At 39.6% G+C, this 20,576-nt stretch overlaps 1 protein-coding gene and 1 long non-coding RNA gene across 2 annotated transcripts in view; one reads left to right on the forward strand and one right to left on the reverse strand.

The window, feature by feature from the left end:
• The first annotated feature begins 2,310 nt into the window (after nucleotides 1-2,310).
• LOC105006653 (fibroblast growth factor 12) overlaps nucleotides 2,311-20,576 on the forward strand; it is a 244,861-nt gene continuing 226,595 nt past the window's right edge. Inside the window, exons 1-2 of the mRNA XM_029121183.2 lie at nucleotides 2,311-2,413; nucleotides 2,507-2,678. Of these exons, the coding sequence (XP_028977016.1) occupies nucleotides 2,639-2,678 (40 nt within the window). The 5' untranslated portion in view covers nucleotides 2,311-2,413; nucleotides 2,507-2,638. The remainder of the gene's footprint in view (nucleotides 2,414-2,506; nucleotides 2,679-20,576) is intronic.
• On the reverse strand, nucleotides 9,208-10,401 carry LOC114839530. The gene is made up of 3 exons (XR_003781956.2): nucleotides 9,891-10,401; nucleotides 9,669-9,779; nucleotides 9,208-9,527 (listed from the first exon to the last, which is right to left on the reverse strand). It is a non-coding gene; the product is annotated as an uncharacterized LOC114839530 (long non-coding RNA).

Here is a 20,576-nt window from a genome sequence, read left to right on the forward strand (position 1 = left end):
TGTTTTTCATTACAATCAAAAATCTAAAACTATATTAGTTACTGTAGGCCGTGCATCCAATTATCAGTTATAATGTTATACATATACAGTTATATATGTATTTACAATTCTACTTTCTTGATCAACTTTTCTTAGAGAACGTCACATCAAACTAACAGCTGTTGGACAGAGAGTAGGATACGGAGCTGGAAGCCAGCGGTTGGGGAAGAACTCTGCTGGAAGCCGTTCAAATGAACGAAACAATCGTTCAATTGAATGAATAAACTGAACAAGTCTTTTTTACTTAGGCAAAGGCTCGGTGTAAGATTTCATCTGTGTTTATCACTTCAATAAAAAATCAACTACTGCATTAATTGTTTTAGTCTATGTTCAATTATCAGTTTTGAACATAAACTGCATTAACTGTTTCAGTCTTTATGATGTTCCTGCCTTGATCTATTTTTCTCTGCGAATGTACATAGATGATCGGAGAACTGAGCAGGAGGACTGGGTAAGAACCAAGTGATCATGTTGTAGAAATCCGATGTCAAATGTTCAAATGAATGATACAATTGAATGAGTCTCTAGAAAAAAGAACTTGAGTCCCCAGTCACTAAAAAGATTTGTTCAAAACGAACAAATCATTCCTGAACTGCACATCACTAATGTACTGAAGCTTATTTCTAACTGCGCTAAAGTAATTTAGCATAGTTTGTACAGTAGGAATATTCTGTGGCAGACAGAATATCCTCTGATTACATACAAAGTCCTTTTGGTCACAACACACATTCAGAACGACTCAGCAGAGAATTGCTTAGGGAACAAGAATAGGTAAACTACATCTAAAACTAAAGCATCTCTGTAATGGGTGAAAGGTTAGGAAAATAAAGATTATTCATGACTTTTCATAATAAAATAAAGATACAAATGTGTGCATTGAGAACAAAATATTTTAAAAGAAACTTCTTGCAACAAAATTTACTGGGAAATGTTGACGGAGTTGTCAAATACCTTCTGGTTCAACCTAAAAAACATTAAATGAAACTTAAATATTTAGACTTACACTCTGCAGGCAACTTATAGTAACTAAAATATCTGGTTATGCAACTTTAATTATTTTAAACTGAATGGAATAAAATACAATTAATTGGATGAACAACAACTTGCCATACTTCTTTTAGTGCCACTAACCAATGTCACATAGGCACACCCCTGTAATAAAGTAATCATAACATATAAGCCTTTTTTGGCACAAAGAACCTGCAAAATCTCTTTTATTGGATTTCACTGGTCACATCATGTTTTAACTTATAATTCTTTTCCCGGCACATTCAGTTGCTTACATTGCATTCAATCACACATTTGCACATATTATAATATATAAATAGTACACTTTAAAAAGGCAATAAAACAGATCAAAACGAAAAACAATTACATTATAAAAAAGTACCTGATATTAAAACAATATAAATTATAAAACTAATCAAAGCACTTTAAAAAAAAAAGTCATAATCTATTAAAAGACCTTTTAAAATGTGTACATTTGTTTCTTAAAAGCAATATTAGAATACAATTAGAAAACAGTGGTTCTAAGACATTTAAAAAAGGGTACAGTTGCATGGAAAAAATATTCTGTCTCTTCCTGTGCAACAACAGAGTGTTGATGGTGACTCCCTGCCATCCTGGCTCCACAGCGCAGGCGCTGTTGTGCATTCAGTCCATTCAAACTGTAAATATATTTGGCCCAATAAAATGTAAAATGGCATCATGTTGTTTCCATGTTAACATATAGCCAGCCAGTCACCCCTTTTGAACCTACAGATCCCTCAAAAGATGGACCATATCACAGTAACACAACTTGTGTCATAAATTAGACCCAGTTGAAAACCTGCAAATATTTGTCAATTTCAACAGCCTACAGTAGCAACCAGTTGAGTCATCACTTAAGACTATAAGACTGTATACAGACTTCTGCAGCCTCCTCCAATAGCAGAATCCCTTATATGAGATCAAAGGACTTCTGAGCTCAGCTTGATTCTGTAAGAACACACAGTGTTCTGAATACAAATGAGTCGATGCAAAATTCGCACAAGAGTAGTATTATGAGCAGAATGTCTTTGGCAGAAAATGATGCATCCAATTTCGTGACAGCCAATGTTGCCGTTCGGCAATTCTTACCTACATTACGTAAAAGGGCAACCGAACTTTTTTGTTTCTATATAAATAACAGTCACTGCAGAATAACAGGGGTTTGTTGTCAGACGCACATTATTCTATAATGAAAGTGGACTCCACTTTCGAATAGGTCAACATAAAACTCGTGCAAGGAGTCTGTCGTGACGTCACTTCTCTATTTGATAGGAGTGGGAGCTGCAGCATATACTTCAGCACCAAGGCGAAAGGACAGCTCCCGATAAGCAACGCGCCGTCACAGGTAGGGTAAATCCTATCCAATATCAATTGATTCGCGTACAGTCCGGGCATTGTTAAAACAGCTGTTCTTACGGGTCACGCTTGTTGATTTCAGAGGCAGTCAAGGCAACCTACAAGATTCCTGTCGGGGAAGAAAAACCAGATCGAGATCAGTCCAGCTCTGAACATCTTCCAGCAACGCAGCGTGTCTAACTTCCCTCCCTGACCGACCTTATCACAACGGGAGATGGAGATCATTAAAGTAGATAAAGCAGACAAAGCACCCGGTAAGGGCCTTCTTTACGTAATTAATAACAGACTGTGTGTGTTTGTTTGTGTACAGCCTTTGGAATAAGTGGGTCTGGTGGGGCGGTGCGTGGCTGGCGCGCCTCTGTGTGAGTAGACTGCGGTACTTGGAGCTCGTACACCGGACAGGCGCCTACGCTCAGATGAAAATTGCAGCCGTGGAGTTATAAGGTGTGGTTTACATCTGTGCCTATCTCTGGTTGCTGAGGGCTTAGAGAATCCATAGCCGACTACGACTCGCCCATGTCGGCTACGTCGTTGCTTTTGTTTCCGCGAATGGCTGACAGAACCCTGATGCAGCAAATTTACCGCTCCGTATAGGATTCGGTTGGGGAAGGGTGGGTTATCTTAGTTCTGTAGCTATAGTCTAGGACTAGCTAGGCTGAGGGCTCACACGCATTATTTATGCAACAAATCACTCACCACTGCTCTAGCCTACTTTGACACCGGATTTAAGCGGTAGGATTGGTTGTTAAAATGCCTTGTATAAGTAAAACACATTTAGTTCAGTAAAATAAGGCCTTTCTGATTTTCGTTTACCTTCAGTATTAAATACCTGTGCTTAATCGGCCATGACACGTTTTCTGTCAATTGCCAAATCATGTTTTATGTGCGTGTTCTGCTTGTGGCTTGACTTAATGGTATTTGTATGACGAAGCCTTTATGAGACCCATTCCCTAGACGGGTGTTCCCAAACTGTGGGTTACAATTTTGCGGAAAATAAATAAAAATGGTCTGTGTATTCTTAAATGACAAAAAACAATAGTGTAAAATTATTCAGAAACATTCAGTATCATCACGGTAAAAAGCTGGACAATCAGGCACCCATTGATTTTGATGATGTTTGAGAATACAAAAACAGCATTAGAATTTCTTGCTTTATGGCAACATGTGTAAACAGTAATGAAAAAGCAAAATTTCTATCAATGCATTGTTAAAAGTAATTCCTTGATTCTACAGTCAACCTCCTAAAATTGATCACAACAAGCTATACAGAAATGTACATTCATTTACATGATCTAAAGAAGATTGCATTAGAAATATATTTTGCATTTAGTTTTCCAATTTTCCACTATTTTACGTAAACTTAACCCTAATCCTAACGTCACCCTAATCTTAAACTTTAACCTCAATAACGTTTATGCATTCTGATGTATTTGTTTTTCAGTGTAACTATGCCTTTTTCTTTGCAACTCTGCATAGAAGGCAAGCATCCCGAATCGCCTCTTCACTGTTGATGTTGATACAGGTGTTTTGCCAGTCCTATTTAATGAAGCTGCCAGTTGAGGACATTATACTAGACATTAATGTATGTGTCTTCTTGCTCAGTTGTGTACCAGGGCCTCCCGCTCCTCTCTCTATTCTGGTTAGAGACAGTTTGTCCTGCTCTATGAAGGGAGTACTACTGTAATTCTCTGTTTATAGGCCACACCATGTATAAGTCGCACTATACATTTTATAGCTTTGTGTGTATACAAACCCAAGTATTAACCATACCCATATATAAACCCCATTTGCTCTGAGAATTAACCTTTTGTAAAATCCCTCCCCCAAATGAACATTTTATCTAATGCTGACATTATAGTTATTTGTGCTAACATGACCATCAATATAACCTACTTGCTACTACTACGTTAGCTAGATAGCTAGCTACCTCTAATATTTGCTTGTTACATCAGGGCACTTGTAGGCTTAACTTCAACAGGGGACTTTCTAATTAAGTTTATAGGATGATGTTGACTGTTAAGAGTTCAATAATAGTAATAAAAATAAAACTTAACTTGCAGTACAAGAGCATGACTGGTCCACAAGGTTGTGCTGATCGCATTTGAGTTCATGGGTTTTCTCATTCTTTGATTGAGATCTGTATGCTTATTTCAATTATTGTGTCCCCTTCCTTGTTTATCTGAATATTGTGAACATATCCTTCCACTTCATATTGCAATCCCTCGATTGCATATTGCGATGCCTCGATCTGGAGGATATCACAGAGGTATCACATGCACTGACCAGTAATATAAAATGTTTCCCTTCCATGCTTGGCTATCTACAGTAGAGGCTGCTTACAAAGAAGCACAGCTTGACAGGTGTCTCAACAGTAACAAAGATAGGCTGAGCTTTTGCAAAAAGTCAATTATGACTCGTACATACATTGTACATCACTATTAAACATCTGTCATAGGGCACTACCAGATTTTTTTTTTTTAAATAAAACCCTGTAAGGCCAATTTTATCAAATTTGCTACATGAGTTTCTGAAACCTGTACATCGTCAAGAAATCATCTGTGAAAAGGTTCACTGGTGGAAACTTAAAACAAAATTTAAACTTGTGTATTAGCCATATCCATGTATTAACCACTGTGGTTGAAAATGTTTAAAAATCACAAAATCTGTGTTATAAATGGGAAATTACGGTAAACATCTTTGTATGAGAGTTTCAGTTTCTTGGCAGTTTCTCGCATGGAACAGCCTTAATTTCTCTGAACAAGAATAGACTAACAAGTTTCAGAAAGAAGTTCTTTGTTTCTGGACATTTTGGGCCTGTAATCGAACCAGATACTCAACTAAAGAAGGCCATTTTTATTGCTTCTTTAATCAGTACAGCAGTTTTCAGCTGTGATAACATCATTTCAAAAGGGTTTTAAAAAAAAAAAAACATTTTAAAAATGTTATGCTTAGATTTGGAAACACAACGTGCCATTGAAACACAGGGCTGATGGTTGCTGATAATGGGCTTCTGTAGATATTCCATTAAGAATCAGCCATTTCCAGCTACAATATTAATGTCTACACTGTATTTCTGATCAATTTGATGTTATTTTAATGAAAACAAGGACATTTCTAAGTGACCCCAAACTTTTGAACGTTAGTATTTGTTTTCTACTATTGAGGTAGTTCTAAAACCACAACCAGGGATGAGGTGAACTTGAGGTGAACTTGTTCATGCAATGGAATTTCAGCTTTGTCAAAAAAAAAGAAAAATAGATTTGCCATAATCGTCCGATTCCAATGGTATATTATTTGTAGCCACTTTCCTGAAGCGTTCCGTGTATAATTGGGGTTTTCCGTGTATAATATGGGTTGTATAGTTGTATAGTTTGGGTTGCTATGAGAACTTTTCACCAGGCAACGACATTGCCTATTCATCTTAGAAAGGCTCATTTGTACATCAGAATAAATATTACAAGCGTGTACATCACTATATATGATGTTTTGAACAATAATACATCGTTTGTATTATATATAAGATATACAAATTAATATTTAGTCAAAATAGTATGGGGATGTTCTTGAGTTTTTGGGAAGAAGTTGATAATTTTTCGAAGTTTATAAAATATATAAGTCCAAACGTAACTAGCGATCTAGTGCTGCCATCTGCTGGGCGTTTTGAGTCATTACATGCAAGAAGAGGGTTTTATACATTCAATCTTATTTATTTCATAATGTTTTATTTCTAGGTAGAAGAACCACATTTTTTGGGGGTGCCTATATTTTTTACCTTCTATTATATAATTATTTCATTATTTTCAACCCAATTACAGTGTAATTTGATAGTAAAGGCATGAAAGTATGAGGAAATACCATTGACACAAAATCTCATAATGCTTTAAAAAAAAAATCTTGATGCTGAATGGCAGAAATGTTTTCCGAAAACAATTTTTTTGCCTTTCAAACAGATGAGTTTTATAAATAGTGACCCAGAAGTCTGTTTTTATGTGTTTTTATTGTAGCCAGAGGGGTTGCTATTACAAGGATACATCATAATAGGTAGTATCTGTTACAGAAATTAATCTAGGACCCAAAATGTCCCAGTAGTGAAATCCGGCCGAAAGCCCCATAGGCTACCAAGGGTTAACAAGGGGGGAAAAATTCCTCTAAAAATTGGCAACGGAGTGAGGTTGCAGTAACAATGGTGTGCCCTATCCCAAATCCTGGTTGATGAACATTTAAAATGCTGTCCTCTGACAAAAAGGAACCTAGCTGAACATTTAGATTGTTTCATATACATTTTAATAATTTGACAGAGATTATTATCCAGTGCAAAATTGCACTTTAGTAATCACCAATTATTTTAAAACATTAGCTGAGCATGACAGTTTAGACATTGGATGATAGTTATCAAGGTCACTGTGTCCCTACGTCTAAGGAGTGAAAGCACATTTTCACAACATAGAAGCATCTCCTGAGATCAGTGTTAGATTTAAAATGTGGGTTATACAGCAATTGATAAGCAAAGCTTACACACTAAATAGCATCGGTCAAGGTTGTCAGCCTCTTCGGAATTTGTGTGTATAGCTAAAAAGGTATCAAGGACATTTTAACTGTGAATTGCAAAACAAGTTATGTTGCAAAATAAATAATGGTACTAGTTTTGCTAACTCACAACGAGTAGGCATAGATATCCTTTCAAAAGGTTAGACCACTAGATTATCCCAGGGGTTCAATTGCGCGCAATTGCCCCGCACCTTACAGGTATGGGGGGTTATTAAATATGGCTGCCTAGGCCACTCATGCTCTAGTGACTCAATCATTCAATCAATAAAATTGACTTATAAAGCCCATTTTACATCAGCAGTTGTCACAAAGTGCTTTTACAAAACACCCAACCTGAAAACCCAAGGAGAAAGCAACAACAGTGTTGAAGCACAGTGGCTAGGAAAAACTCCCTAAGAAGGGCTGAAATTTAGGAAGAAACCTATAGAGGAACCAGGCTCAGAGGGGTGATCAGTCCTCTTGTGGGGACTTTTTAAACATTTTATGAGTACAAGTTCGACAAGGACAGGGACAACCTAATCAGTTTGGAGTGCTAGGGTAAACACAAAAATGTGCACCCCTTTAGGTCCTGAGGACCAGGATTAAGAAACACTGAACTATAGAATTATATAGATTTGAATTCTTATTGATAACGATATCATTATTATCCTTTTTTTCATAATTGTTTAAAAATCCCATGGACCCCCTGCAATTATGCCAACTGACATGACATACAGCCCAATGCTGCTCACTTCTTTCAGTTGGGAGTAGGTCTGGTTCAGGGGTACAGGAATTGGCAAACAGTGCTGATGAGCCGGAAGCTGTATCCATTGGGCCTGGCACCAGGCAGGGGCTGGGACAACTGATTTAGTATCAATAGTTTGCTAAACGTTTGCGTGCGTTGATTAAATGTTGGCTAAAAAAGGAACAAAATGTAAACACTCAGTATTTTCTGTGAAGATTTTAAGTGACTTACATTAGGTTGGCAAAAGTAGCCTATTTCACTATGGACTAAGCTACCAGGTTAATATCCACCACTACCTTACTTTAAAAAAAATTGGGTAACATACTGTCGCTTGTTCTTTTCTCTCTTCTCTCTTCTCTTTTTTTTCCTTTTATGAAACAAAGTTTTCTTTAGTAAGCGGATACATCCTTGACGCTCTACCGGCACTCCTCACTCGCAGTTCAGTGCTAGCAAGTATCGTTCCCGTCTGGTTCAATAGGGTCCAACTGCAGCTTGCAGCAGTCGCTCACGCCACGCCCCCTGCTCATGCCACGCCCCCTGCTCATGCCACGCCCGCTCACGCCAGGCCCCTTGTTTTCTTTGCCTTCAAAATAAAAGCCCCCTTGTTTTCTTTGCCTTCAAAATAAAAGCCCCCTTGTTTTCTTTGCCTTCAAAATAAAAGCCCCTTTGTTTTCTTTGCCATCAAAATAAAAGCCCCCTTCTTTTTTTGACTTTATACAAAAAGTTCACCCAAAAATTTATTTATAATTGTGTTTTTCTAAATTGTATTTTTCTAAATAAATGCCCGTTCTTTATAGTTTGGGGTGGAACTACGGAATGCAATTCAAAAAACAATCAGTTCATGTTGTATTGGATTAGTTTTTGTATTTGCTAATGTATAATAAATTGAACTGCAAACAACAAAACTATTTATTTAGAAGTAAGCAAAAACACATGACAATGTAACAATTCAACAATCTAATTCTTCTTGTTCTTAATAAGTGGATGTGGATGTAAGTTATATACTATGTGACAGTACTATCACATAGTGGGCTGGTCACAAGAGGAGTAGAAGGCTCTCTCTGGGTCGGAGCACTGAGAGAAAAATCCTCCACTGCAGTTTACATGTGATTCCAAAGGACTTTATGCTGATCAGTATCTGTACGGAGATGTAGTCCCTTAAATCCTGTGGGTATGGAAAAGTCAGACTTTCTCTATTATTATCTTAACAAATGATAATCATGTACAGCTCTGGGTAGAAATCATATTGGTGCAATGCATTCGATAAACCGGATCACCAGTTGTACACACAATCTCCCCAGTGTTCAGAAATGGACTCAATATTCAGAGGATTTGAATTTTATTACACATTGAACAGGACGTTATTAAAACCAAAAAAGCATGAAGTAGACTCTCAATAGATGTTAGTTTTCAAATGAAAAAATTATACAAAAAGTTCACCCAAAGGTTGTTTAAACATAGGCTGAATATGACATCTCTTTTTTGTCATAATCAATTCATTAACAGTCTGTAATAACACTGGAGTATTCAAAATTCAATCCCAAGTTTCCAGCCACAAATTGTCACGGTGGCCTGCAGCTTGAAAAACATCCAGCTGGCTCAGGGTTGTCTGCCAACAGGTAGTATACGTGTCCGTTTTCACAAGAGAAAATAAGTAAATAAATGTAGCAAATACATATTCAATTATTTTTTCCCCCACACCCCTTTGTTATACACAAACACCTTATTTTTACCTATAGCATTTGGCTGCAAAAGTGATCGCAGTAACCTGGATGTGGGTCTTCGGAGTAAACTGCTTCAAGTACACCCCTTTGTCCTGTTCCAACATATCCTGTAAAAGAAAAAGAAAAAACAGAATGATGATTATACTGACCAGTGACCACTAGACTCAGGATGTGGTCTAAGCGTAGTTATGACATCAATACTGAGTGTAATGACAAAGATTCAAATCCATCCAGTGTTAAGATGTTACCAGGTGTGCAGTTTTTGAAAAGCATTCCACATTCACGCCAGGTGTCCACGGTGTACATGGTGTAGAATTCTTTTCTGTAGGACTCAGAAAACCTGCTCCATGTAGCGACACCTGTGAAAAACAAATTATCAATCAAAAGTGAACATTTCCATAAGGTTAGTGAAAACACGCGTGAGGTACTCAAGTATTGTATACCACAGCACCCTTTATTTAAACACTTACTGTCAAGCCACTGAAAATGTGCCCGTCTCCTGAAGGAGTCAGTGGACACAGTGTCCCTGAAGGTGGTACACACAAGAGCCAATCTTAAGTATGCCTTATCTCCTTCCTGTAGTACCACTTCATTTAGGATTTCAGAAAGCACACACGTTGGTAACTGTAAAATACAGGTCAGGCAAAATCAAGCATAGTAAAGACAACACACTGACTACACTATTGCCTGTACAAAAGGGCATAAGTTAGCAGAAATATGAAAATTAACAATTATTGGTGAGAACATCTATCATAATGCATTGCCCTGATGTTTTAGTTTCCCTGATATTGATATGACTGTACTAAGGGATGTATAAGAATGAGACGCTTGCAGGGGCAGGGCAATTATTGTGCATAAGGTGCTCTATAGTGTGTGTCATGGTGGTAGTGCAAATAAGTCCAATAGTGCAAGGATAAAGGGAGGGGTTGTGCCATGTTTATTGGCTAATATAGCCAGTAAACAGTGTAAGCAGTAAGTAAACATTACCTCCAATATGAAGCACCTGTCATCCTTTTCTAATCGAACCTTTTGAGGAAAAATTATATTATATAAAAAAATATATATTATATTATAAAAAAAAACGTATGGTTGTATATATATATATAAAACAACCTTACGTTTTTTTTTATGAATTAATCAAGACAGGATAAGGCCACTGGGTGTCCTCTGCCATCATCATGCTCACCTCATGTTCCCTCTTGCTGTCGGAAGTTGCGTGCCAGCGGGGGCGTGGCGTGAGCGGGCGTGGCGTGAGCAGGGGGCGTGGCGTGAGCGACTGCTGCAAGCTGCAGTTGGACCCTTCTCGTCTGGTTTGGAGTCAGGACCGAACCATTTCATGTGGAGGGGGGGTGCACAATGTACAATACAAAGAATCTATGGATGTTTTCTTTTTGCCAAAAACAAGAAAATAGAATAGGTGGATGGGTTAATAATTTAATGTTTTAATAAATAATTTAATGTTTTAATAACTGAAAGTTTTATTTTACATTATGTTCTAAAAAAAATGTAGGGCCCCTAATTGGCTGCGTTACATTAAATTCCAAGGTATGTGTTGCTCACCATTGAAATTAACCTAACTTTTTCGACACTTTTACCAGGTAGACAAATATTTTTTATACATTTTCTCTCTTATGTAGTATGAGTGGCTGAAGGTTAACCACTTAGAAAGTTACTGAGGGGATAGCTAGGAATGAGTGCAAGGAACAACAACCTTCATGATAAATAAATATATACAGGTGCTGGTCATAAAATTAGAATATCATCAAAACATTTATTTATTCCATTCAAAAAGTGAAACTTGTATAATGTATACATTCATTCCACACGGACTGTTATATTTTGAGTGTTTATTTCTTTTAATTTTGATGATTATAACTGACAACTAATGAAAACCCCAAATTCACTATCTCAGAAAATTTGAATATTGTGAATAGGTTCAATATTGAAGACACCTGGTGCCACACTCTAATCAGCTAATTAACTCAAAACACCTGCAGAGGCCTTTAAATGGTCTCTCAGTTTAGTTCTGTAGGCTACACAATCATGGGGAAGACTGCTGACTTGACAGCGGTCCAAAAGACGACCATTGACACCTTGCACAAGGAGGGCAAGACACAAAAGGTAATTGTTAACCCTATAGAAAATCTATGGGGTATTGTGAAGAGGAAGATGCGATTCGCCAGACCCAACAATGCAGAAGAGCTGAAGGCCACTATCAGAGCAACCTGGGCTCTCATAACACCTGAGCAGTGCCACAGACTGATTGACTCCATGCCACGCCGCATTGCTGCAGTACTTCAGGCAAAAGGAGCTCCAACTAAGTATTGAGTGCTGTACATGCTCATACTTTTCATGTTCATAGTTTTCAGTTGGCCAACATTTCTAAAAATATTTTTTTTGTATTGGTCTTAAGTAATATTCAAATTTTCTGAGATACCGAATTTGGGATTTTCATTAGTTGTCAGTTATAATCATCACAATTAAAATAAATAACCACAAATATATTAGTCTGTATGGAATGAATGTATACATTATACAAGTTTCACTTTTTGAATGGAATTACTGAAATAAATAAACTTTTTGATGATATTCTAATTTTATGACCAGCACCTGTACATTATCTGACTCCACGTGATCTTAAGTGAACATAATGTGTAGGTTGTTCTTAGTAAAGATAGCTAATCCTTTCATCACAAGCCTATCGTTAAAATGGCATGTGTTCTTGGGTCTACCCATAATGTCACGAAATTCAGGACTCAGGGATGAGAAGTCAATAGCATGTGTTCCTGTGCCAAATCAGACTGAATGAGGAGTGCCATTGTAATCTGTTTTTTTAAGTGAATAACTTTACAAGTAATAAAGGTACAATACCAAAGATAATTACATTCCAGCAATATCCAACTTCCTCACAAATCGTATCCAAATCTACTAATTAAACCATTGCCTAAAACACACTATAGTACGAACGTATCCATTAATCATAGACTCCCAACTCTTTAAATGACACAATGTGTTCGGAGGTCTCTTTAACAAGAACAAAATCCAAAATAGTAGGCTAAAGCACAATGTGTTGGGAGGTCTCTTTAACAAGAACAAACTCATACCACTGTTTGAGATATGCAGATATCTAAAATATCTAGAATTAATTTGCATTAATTGCACACCTATACATTCCACTTGTATATACATATACAAAAAAAAATTCTGAACTCCTATTTGCACTTATGGTTAGATGCAAACTGCATTTCGTTGTACTGTTCAATGCCAATAAAGTTGAATCTAATCTAAAAATGATTAGCATTACTTTACCTTGGCAAACAAAATGAACACAAAAGACAGGAACTGTCCCACATAACCAGTGCAAAATTACTGAATGGATTGGGTGTTGCTGTCAGTTGTGCAACACAGACAAACATTCTTTTAAAGTTTGATCCATAACCTGTAGAGTACAATAAAGCATATCAGACTATTCATCTTTTTATGGGGAACAAGGGAAATCCAAACACTACTGATAATTGTCCAAAATATCATGCATTTAGTTACAGTGGGTATAGAAAAGAATCACCCCCCTTTAAAATAATCACATTTTGTTGCTTTGCAGCCTGAAATGAAAACAACTTATATTTACAACTTATAACATCCAAGTGAAAGATATAATACCAACAAGAAAAAATGTATTACAAATTTAAAAACAGTATCACTGAGTTAGACAAATAATCATCCCCACTACTAAAAATTGCTTGTAAACCCAACCAGGTGTAGTTAATCACCTTCTCAATAGCACACAAAGCCAATTGACTTTCAACTGTGGTCATTTTGATTAGCTCAGCAAGACACAAGCTTTTCCTGAAGCATTTCAGTCCTTGGTGGTGCAGCTGAAGAAAACAATCAACTATGGGTGGCAAGGCATTGTCAAAAGATCTCTGGGATAAAGTTGTGGACAGGCACAAGTCAGGAGATGGATAAAAATACAATTCTAAGGCTTTATCAGTGCCTAGAAGCACAGTGAAGTCTATTATTAAGAAGTGGAAGGTATTTGGTACACCACAGACGCTCCATGGGTCAGGACGTCGCTCCAAACTGGATGAAAGAGCCATGAGGAAACTGGTCAGAGAGGCTACCAAGAGGCCTACAGCAACTCTGAAGCAGTGTCAGGAATTCATGACAAAGAGTGGTCATTGTGTGCATTCTCCACAAATGTGGCTTGTATGGGAGGGTTGCAAGAAAAAAGCCACTCCTCAAGAAAGGCCACATGCAGTCACGACTGAGCTTTGCCAAAACGCACCTTGAAAATTCTAAGGCCATGTGGAAAAATGTGTTATGGTCAGATGAGACTAAAATGTAATTATTTGGCCTCAATGCCAAACGATATGTCTGGTGAAAATCCAATACTCCCCATCCAAATAACACCATTCCTACAGTAAAGCATGGAGGTGGTAATATCATGTTATGGGGCTGTTTCTCTGCAGCAAGGACTGGAGCACTTGTCAGGATAGAAGGAAAAATGGATGGGGCAAAATACTGTCAAATTCTTGAGGAAAATCTGCTGTTCTCTGCCAGAAAGTTGTCAATGGGAAGAAGATTTACCTTACAACATGACAATGACCCAAAGCACACAGCAAAACCGACACAATACAATACACTAGCAGAAAAATCTATCTCTAGCATGAGCTGTATCCCTTGTAGACTTGCCAGACAAAGATAAAAGTTTTGGCCAATCAGCGGCTAAAGACCATTCACTTGCACAGACTGACGAATCCCTTGTGATCATGAAAAAAAGCAATATTATTATGAAATAGGCCATGAAATCAATGACACAGTGTTGTTTTTTCCCGGACCGCATAAGAGCGAATGGCTCTTACTGAGTGAGTGATTGAGTGACTGACCCTTGTTTAATAGCTTAGTGGTTAGAAACGCGGACCTGTGAACTATAGGTCCTGAGTTTGTATCTCTTCGCAGGTGCAGCGGAGTATGCATTATGAATTATTCCGTATAGGCGAAAACTTTACGTTTATATTGCGACTGTTTCTGGTAGATTTTTGAAGTACGCATCTGTGCTGGCTACAACATACAGTAGTTACGTTAGAGTAAGCCTTAACTGAAACTGTATACGGTTATATTGCGACTGTTTCTGGCATGGAAAAGTTCATCTTTAGCCTCGCTAGCAATTGTTCAATTCTTATGATTATTCCTAGGAAGTTAGTAGATACTAGTAAGCCTATTACTGGCTAATAAGCTGTTAAAACGGCCAGTGGCAAAAGTCATACAGTTCCTAGACGCTATGGTGGAGGTAAACTTAATAAGAAACATTAGTCAGTTTAACACAATCCTCAATGGAGTCTAGCAACTACTGAAATGTGTAATGCCGTGGCATAGTGGTTAAAGACAGTACCTCTCATGTGGAAGACCGGAGTTTGAATCTACTGAGAGCAACGACATATATTAATTTCTTTTGGTAGATTCCACGATTCTCTCGTCTTTTCACTTGATGAAAAAGTTAGTTATTGTCACCTTTATTGATAGTTATTGTATCAATGGCATTCACGAATGAAAGAAAAATTGTATCTTATGTACCTCCTGCACAGAAAATGGAAAAAAAAGAGTTTGAACAGCTCTCAACAGTTCATCAACACATGGTTTAATAGACAGAGGAATAGATTCAAACAGTTTACCAGATGATACAAAGTTAGGGTGACCAGACATCCCGTTTTCCCGGTGACAGTCCCGTATTTCACTCTGTTTCAAGTTGTCCCAACTTATTTAGAAAAAAAACTGTTATGTCCCGTATTTTCACATAGTCCTGTTTTTTGATTGGTCCGACCTACTGAGTCTTAAAGTTCCTTATTTTTTACAGACCAACTCACCTCCCAATTTTTTTTATTATTGACCCATCCTGATAGAATGTACTGATAGTTGTTTGTACTTTTGTCTGCTTTCATGTTGGTACCAGTGTAAGGAGACGGATTTTGCCGCCAGTGTGTCAGAGCAATCATGTGACTGAAAACTATGTGACTGAAAAATACCCCTGAAACGTAGGCTGTGTTCATTTTTCAGAGCATGCGTTCATGTTATCAGGTGTACAAACGCTCTTTTGTAGTTTCAGTCCAATTCATTAATTTGTCACATATGCAATATTTTGTTATAGTATAGCTTTTACAGTTAAAATTATTAATCTTTGCCAGACAGATGCATAAATATGGAGTGAGATATCTGCCAAAAGGTTAAACATACATACATACATTGGGATTCTAAGAAAATCTGTACGTATGATTAATACGTAAAAACATGAAGCATAAACATGAAATTAGATCTGTGAATGTGGCTAGTTAAAAATGTTAGCTAGTAAAGAAATGTTTACTTGGCTTGGCTCTTGCTGGGCTCGGTTGGACACCAGTGCTAGTGCACCAACGTGTACACATTCTCAGCGCCATAGTTAATATGGCAGCGCCAATGAATCCAGGTACCCCTGATTGATCAATGTGGGCGGAGTCAAACGTCTTGACCCCCCCAACCGTTTGTTTGTCCATCTGAGGTTTGACAGTCACACACTGAATACAAACACACAGGTTGGTGCATGATACAGTGAATGTTAAAATGGCAGGTTTTTGTGATGTAAAAGAATGAGACAAAGATAAATCATGTCAGAACTTTTTTCCACTTTTAAGGTGACTTATAATGTGAACAATTAAATTGAAAAACAAACCTAAATCTTCGAGGGGGAACAATGAAAAATAAAAACCTTACAATAACCTGGTTGCATAAGTGTGCACACCCTCTTTTAACTGGGGATGTGTCACATTCAAACTCATGTTAAATAGAAGTCATTACACACCTGGCATCATTTAAAGTGACTCTGATTAATCACAAATAAAGTTCAGCTGTTCATTTTAACAGGGGTGTGTAGACTTTTTATATCCACTGTACATGTTGAATACAAACTTAGTTAATTTTCGAAGATAGTAAAAAATATTACATTAAGTGATACCTCCCAGAGTATGCAACCTCTCATGCGAAGGTTACGCTCTGCTCCACCGCTCCATGGCTTTCCCATCGCTCTGCTCAAAATCGCTATGGGCTCACAGGAAAAGTAACTGCCACTCCAAATTTGCTCCATTAATTTTTTTGTTGAGTCATAATTCAAACTAAATCTGTCCATTTTGTGAGTATGTATATGGAGTATTCGTTTTTACATTGGGGAGAACAGGTATTTGATACACTGCCGATTTTGCAGGTTTTCCCACTTACAAAGCATGTAGAAGTCTGTAATTTTTATCATAGGTACTCGTCAACGGTGAGTGACGGAATAAAAAAAAAGAAATCCAGATAATCACATTTTATAATTTTTAAGTAATTAATTTGCATTTTATTGCATGACATAAGTATTTGATACATCAGAAAAGCAGAAGTTAATATTTGGTACAGAAACCTTTGCAATTACAGAGATTATACGTTTCCTGTCATTCTTGACAAGTTTTGCACACACAGCATACAGACCTTCTCCAGATCCTTCAGGTTTCGGGGCTGTCGCTGGGCAATACGGACTTTCAGCTCCTTCCAAAGATTTTCTATTGGGTTCAGTTCTGGAGACCTGCTAGGCCACTCCAGGACCTTGAGATAATTCTTACGGAGCCACTCCTTAGTTGCCCTTGCTGTGTGTTTCGGGTCGTTGTCATGCTGGAAGACCCAGCCACGACTCATCTTCAATGCTCTTACTGAGGGAAGGAGGTTGTTGGCCAAGATCTCGCGATACATGGCCCCATCCATCCTCCCCTCAATTCGGTGCAGTCGTCCTGTCCCCTTTGCAGAAAAGCATCCCTTAAGAATGATGTTTCCACCTCCATGCTTCACGGTTGGGATGGTGTTCTTGGGGTTGTACTCATCCATCCTTTTCCTATTCCTCCTCTGGATCATCCAGATCCAGAAACTTCAGACGGGCCTGGACATGCGCTGGCTTGATCAGGGGAACTTGCGTTGGCTTGATCAGGGGAACTTGTGTGTGCTGCAGGATTTAATCCATGACGGCATAGTGTGTTACTAATGGTTTTCTTTGAGATTGTGGTCCCAGCTCTCTTCAGGTCATTGACCAGGTCCTGCCGTGTAGTTCTGGGCTGATCCCTCACCTTCTTCATGATCATTGATGTCCCACCAGGTGAGATCTTGCATGGAGCCCCAGACCGAGGGAGATTGACAGTCATCTTGAACTTCTTGCATTTTCTAATAATAGTACTCCTAACCACTACACTTAGTAGTCTACAAAAAAAGCTTCAGTTCACATCTCCATTTCCCGCCATATGCAAATACCTGTCCATTCCATTACCACGGAAAATAAGCAGTTGAAAGTGTTGAGCTCAAACCAACCAATGATATCCTAGAAGACATGCAGCTACAATGCATGCAGAAAAACTTGTTAACAAACTGCAATTTGTAGAAAATAAGAATTGGATATACACTATTCACATATCTCTTTCAATTTTCTTAATATAATTTAGTTTATATTGTTGGCTAATTGTTAATGCTTTCCAACTGAAAGTGACAGGAGAAGACAAATAGAAAATAATCTGGACAGGCTAAAATAACATTGACTATCTACATGATCTGCACAATACACAGCAAGCACAATTATTAGGCAAGTAAGTATTCTGATCGTCATTCTGATCATCATTTCTATGCACATTTCCCATATAAACTTTGGACTGCTCATTGGATTGAATCATTTTCAGGTGATATGTATTTTTGTAATGAGGGAGGGTGTGGCAACAGTGAATAGCACCTTATATCAAGGTGTGCATAATTATTAGGCAGCTTCATTACCTCAGGTAAAATGGGCCAAAAAAGAAATTTAACTGACACTGAAAAGTCATAAATGGTAAAATGCCTTTCAGACGGATGCAACACCCTTGAAATAGCTAAACTATTGAGGTGTGACCACCGGACACCCAAAAGTTTTGTTGCAAATAGTCAACTGGGGTGCAAAAAATATATGGATGCAAATTAACTGCAAAAGACTTGAGAAGAATTAAACATGAAGCTACCAGGAACCCATTATCCTCCAGTAACACCATATTCCAGTACTGCAACCTATCTGGAGTGTCCAGAAGTACAAGGTGTCAAGTGCTCAGAGATATGGCCAAGGTCAAGAAAGCTGAAAGAAGACCACCACTGAATAAGATTCACACGTTGAAGCGTGTAGATTGGGCAAAGAAATACCTGAAGACAGTTTTTTCAAAGGTTTTATGAACAGATAAAATTAACAAGCCCTTACCTGTTGAATCAGATGAGCTAGTTCCGGGGCAAAAACTAAACTCTGAGATGACTGGGGGGTCCCCAGGAGAAGGTTGAAGACCTATGATATAGGTTTTTCAAAGCAGAAGCACTTGGCTCACAAACGGGATCTTCTGACAAAGCGGGAGGTGGAAACGTGGCTCTTGACTCACAAATGGAGGTTTCTCCATCCTTATTGGATTTCTTGCTGACTTTCATATTCTTTGTAGCTGTTGGCAATAAACTTTCACGCAACTCTGGCTTTATGGCACTCAGACTTTTCTTGAAACCAAAAGGGTCTTAAGTGGGGGAGAATGGAGGGCAGGTAATCCGGATGAAGTTTGTCAATTAGATGGAATCCTATCATTTAGAGAAGAAAGAAATTGTGTGTTCTGTGACGTCGCCCGGCATGGCGCAGCCGGGGCCCCACCCTGGAGCCAGGCCCGGGGTTGGGGCTCGTTCGCGAGCGCCTGGTGGCCGGGCCTTTCCCCATGGGGCCCGGCCGGGCCCAGCCCGAACGTGCGACATGGGGCCGCCCTCCCGTGGGCTCACCACCCACAGGAGGGACCATAAGGGGCCGGTGCGAAGAGGATCGGGCGGCAGTCGAAGGCGGGGGCCTAGACAACCCGATCCCCGGACAAGGAAACTAGCTCTAGGGACGTGGAATGTCACCTCGCTGGCGGGGGAAGGAGCCTGAGATGGTGCGTGAGGTTGAGAGGTTCCGACTAGAGGTAGTCGGGATCACCTCTACGCACGGCTTGGGCTCTGGAACCACACTCCTTGAGAGAGGATGGACTCTTCACCACTCTGGAGTTGCCCATGGTGAGAGGGCTGGTGTGGGTTTGCTTATAGCTCACCAGCTCTGCCGCCATGTGTTGGAGTTTACCCCGGTGAACGAGAGGGTCATTTCCCTGCGCCTACGGGTCGGGGATAGGTCTCTCACTGTTGTTTGTGCCTACGGGCCGAACGGCAGTGCAGAGTACCCGACCTTCTTGGAGTCTCTGGGAGGGGTGCTGGAAAGTGCTCCGACTGGGGACTCTATCGTTCTACTGGGCAACGACAGTGACACCTGGAGGGGCGTGATTGGGAGGAACGGCCCCCCTGATCTGAACCCGAGCGGTGTTCAGTTATTGGACTTCTGTGCAAGTCACAGTTTGTCCATAACGAACACCATGTTCAAGCATAAGGGTGTCCATCAGTGCTCGTGGCACCAGGACACCCTAGGCCGCAGGTCGATGATCGACTTTGTTGTCGTTTCATCTGACCTGCGGCCACATGTCTTGGACACTCGGGTGAAGAGAGGGGCGGAGCTGTCAACTGATCACCACCTGGTTGTGAGTTGGATCCGATGGCGGGGGAGGAAGCTGGACAGACTCTGCAGGCCCAAGCGTACTGTAAGGGTCTGCTGGGAACGTCTGGCCGAGTCTCCTGTCAGAGAGATCTTTAACTCCCACCTTCGGCAGAGCTTTGACTGGATCCCGAGGGAGGCTGGAGATATTGAGTCCGAGTGGACCATGTTCTCCACCGCCATTGTCGAAGCGGCCGCTCGGAGCTGTGGCCGTAAGGTCTCCGGTGCCTGTCGAGGCGGCAATCCCCGAACCCGGTGGTGGACACCGGAAGTAAGGGATGCTGTCAAGCTGAAGAAGGAGTCCTATCAGGCCTGGTTGGCTTGTGGGACTCCAGAGGCAGCTGACGGGTACCGACAGGCCAAGCGGACTGCAGCCCGGGTGATTGTGGAGGCAAAAACTCGGGCCTGGGAGGAGTTCGGTGAGGCCATGGAGAAGGACTATCGGCTGGCCTCGAAGAGATTCTGGCAAACCGTCCGGCGCCTCAGGAGAGGGAAACAGTGCCCTACCAACGCTGTTTACAGTAGAGGTGGGCAGCTGTTGACCTCA

This window comes from Esox lucius, chromosome 1 (assembly GCF_011004845.1).
Source record: "Esox lucius isolate fEsoLuc1 chromosome 1, fEsoLuc1.pri, whole genome shotgun sequence".
Classification (NCBI taxonomy): domain Eukaryota; kingdom Metazoa; phylum Chordata; class Actinopteri; order Esociformes; family Esocidae; genus Esox; species Esox lucius.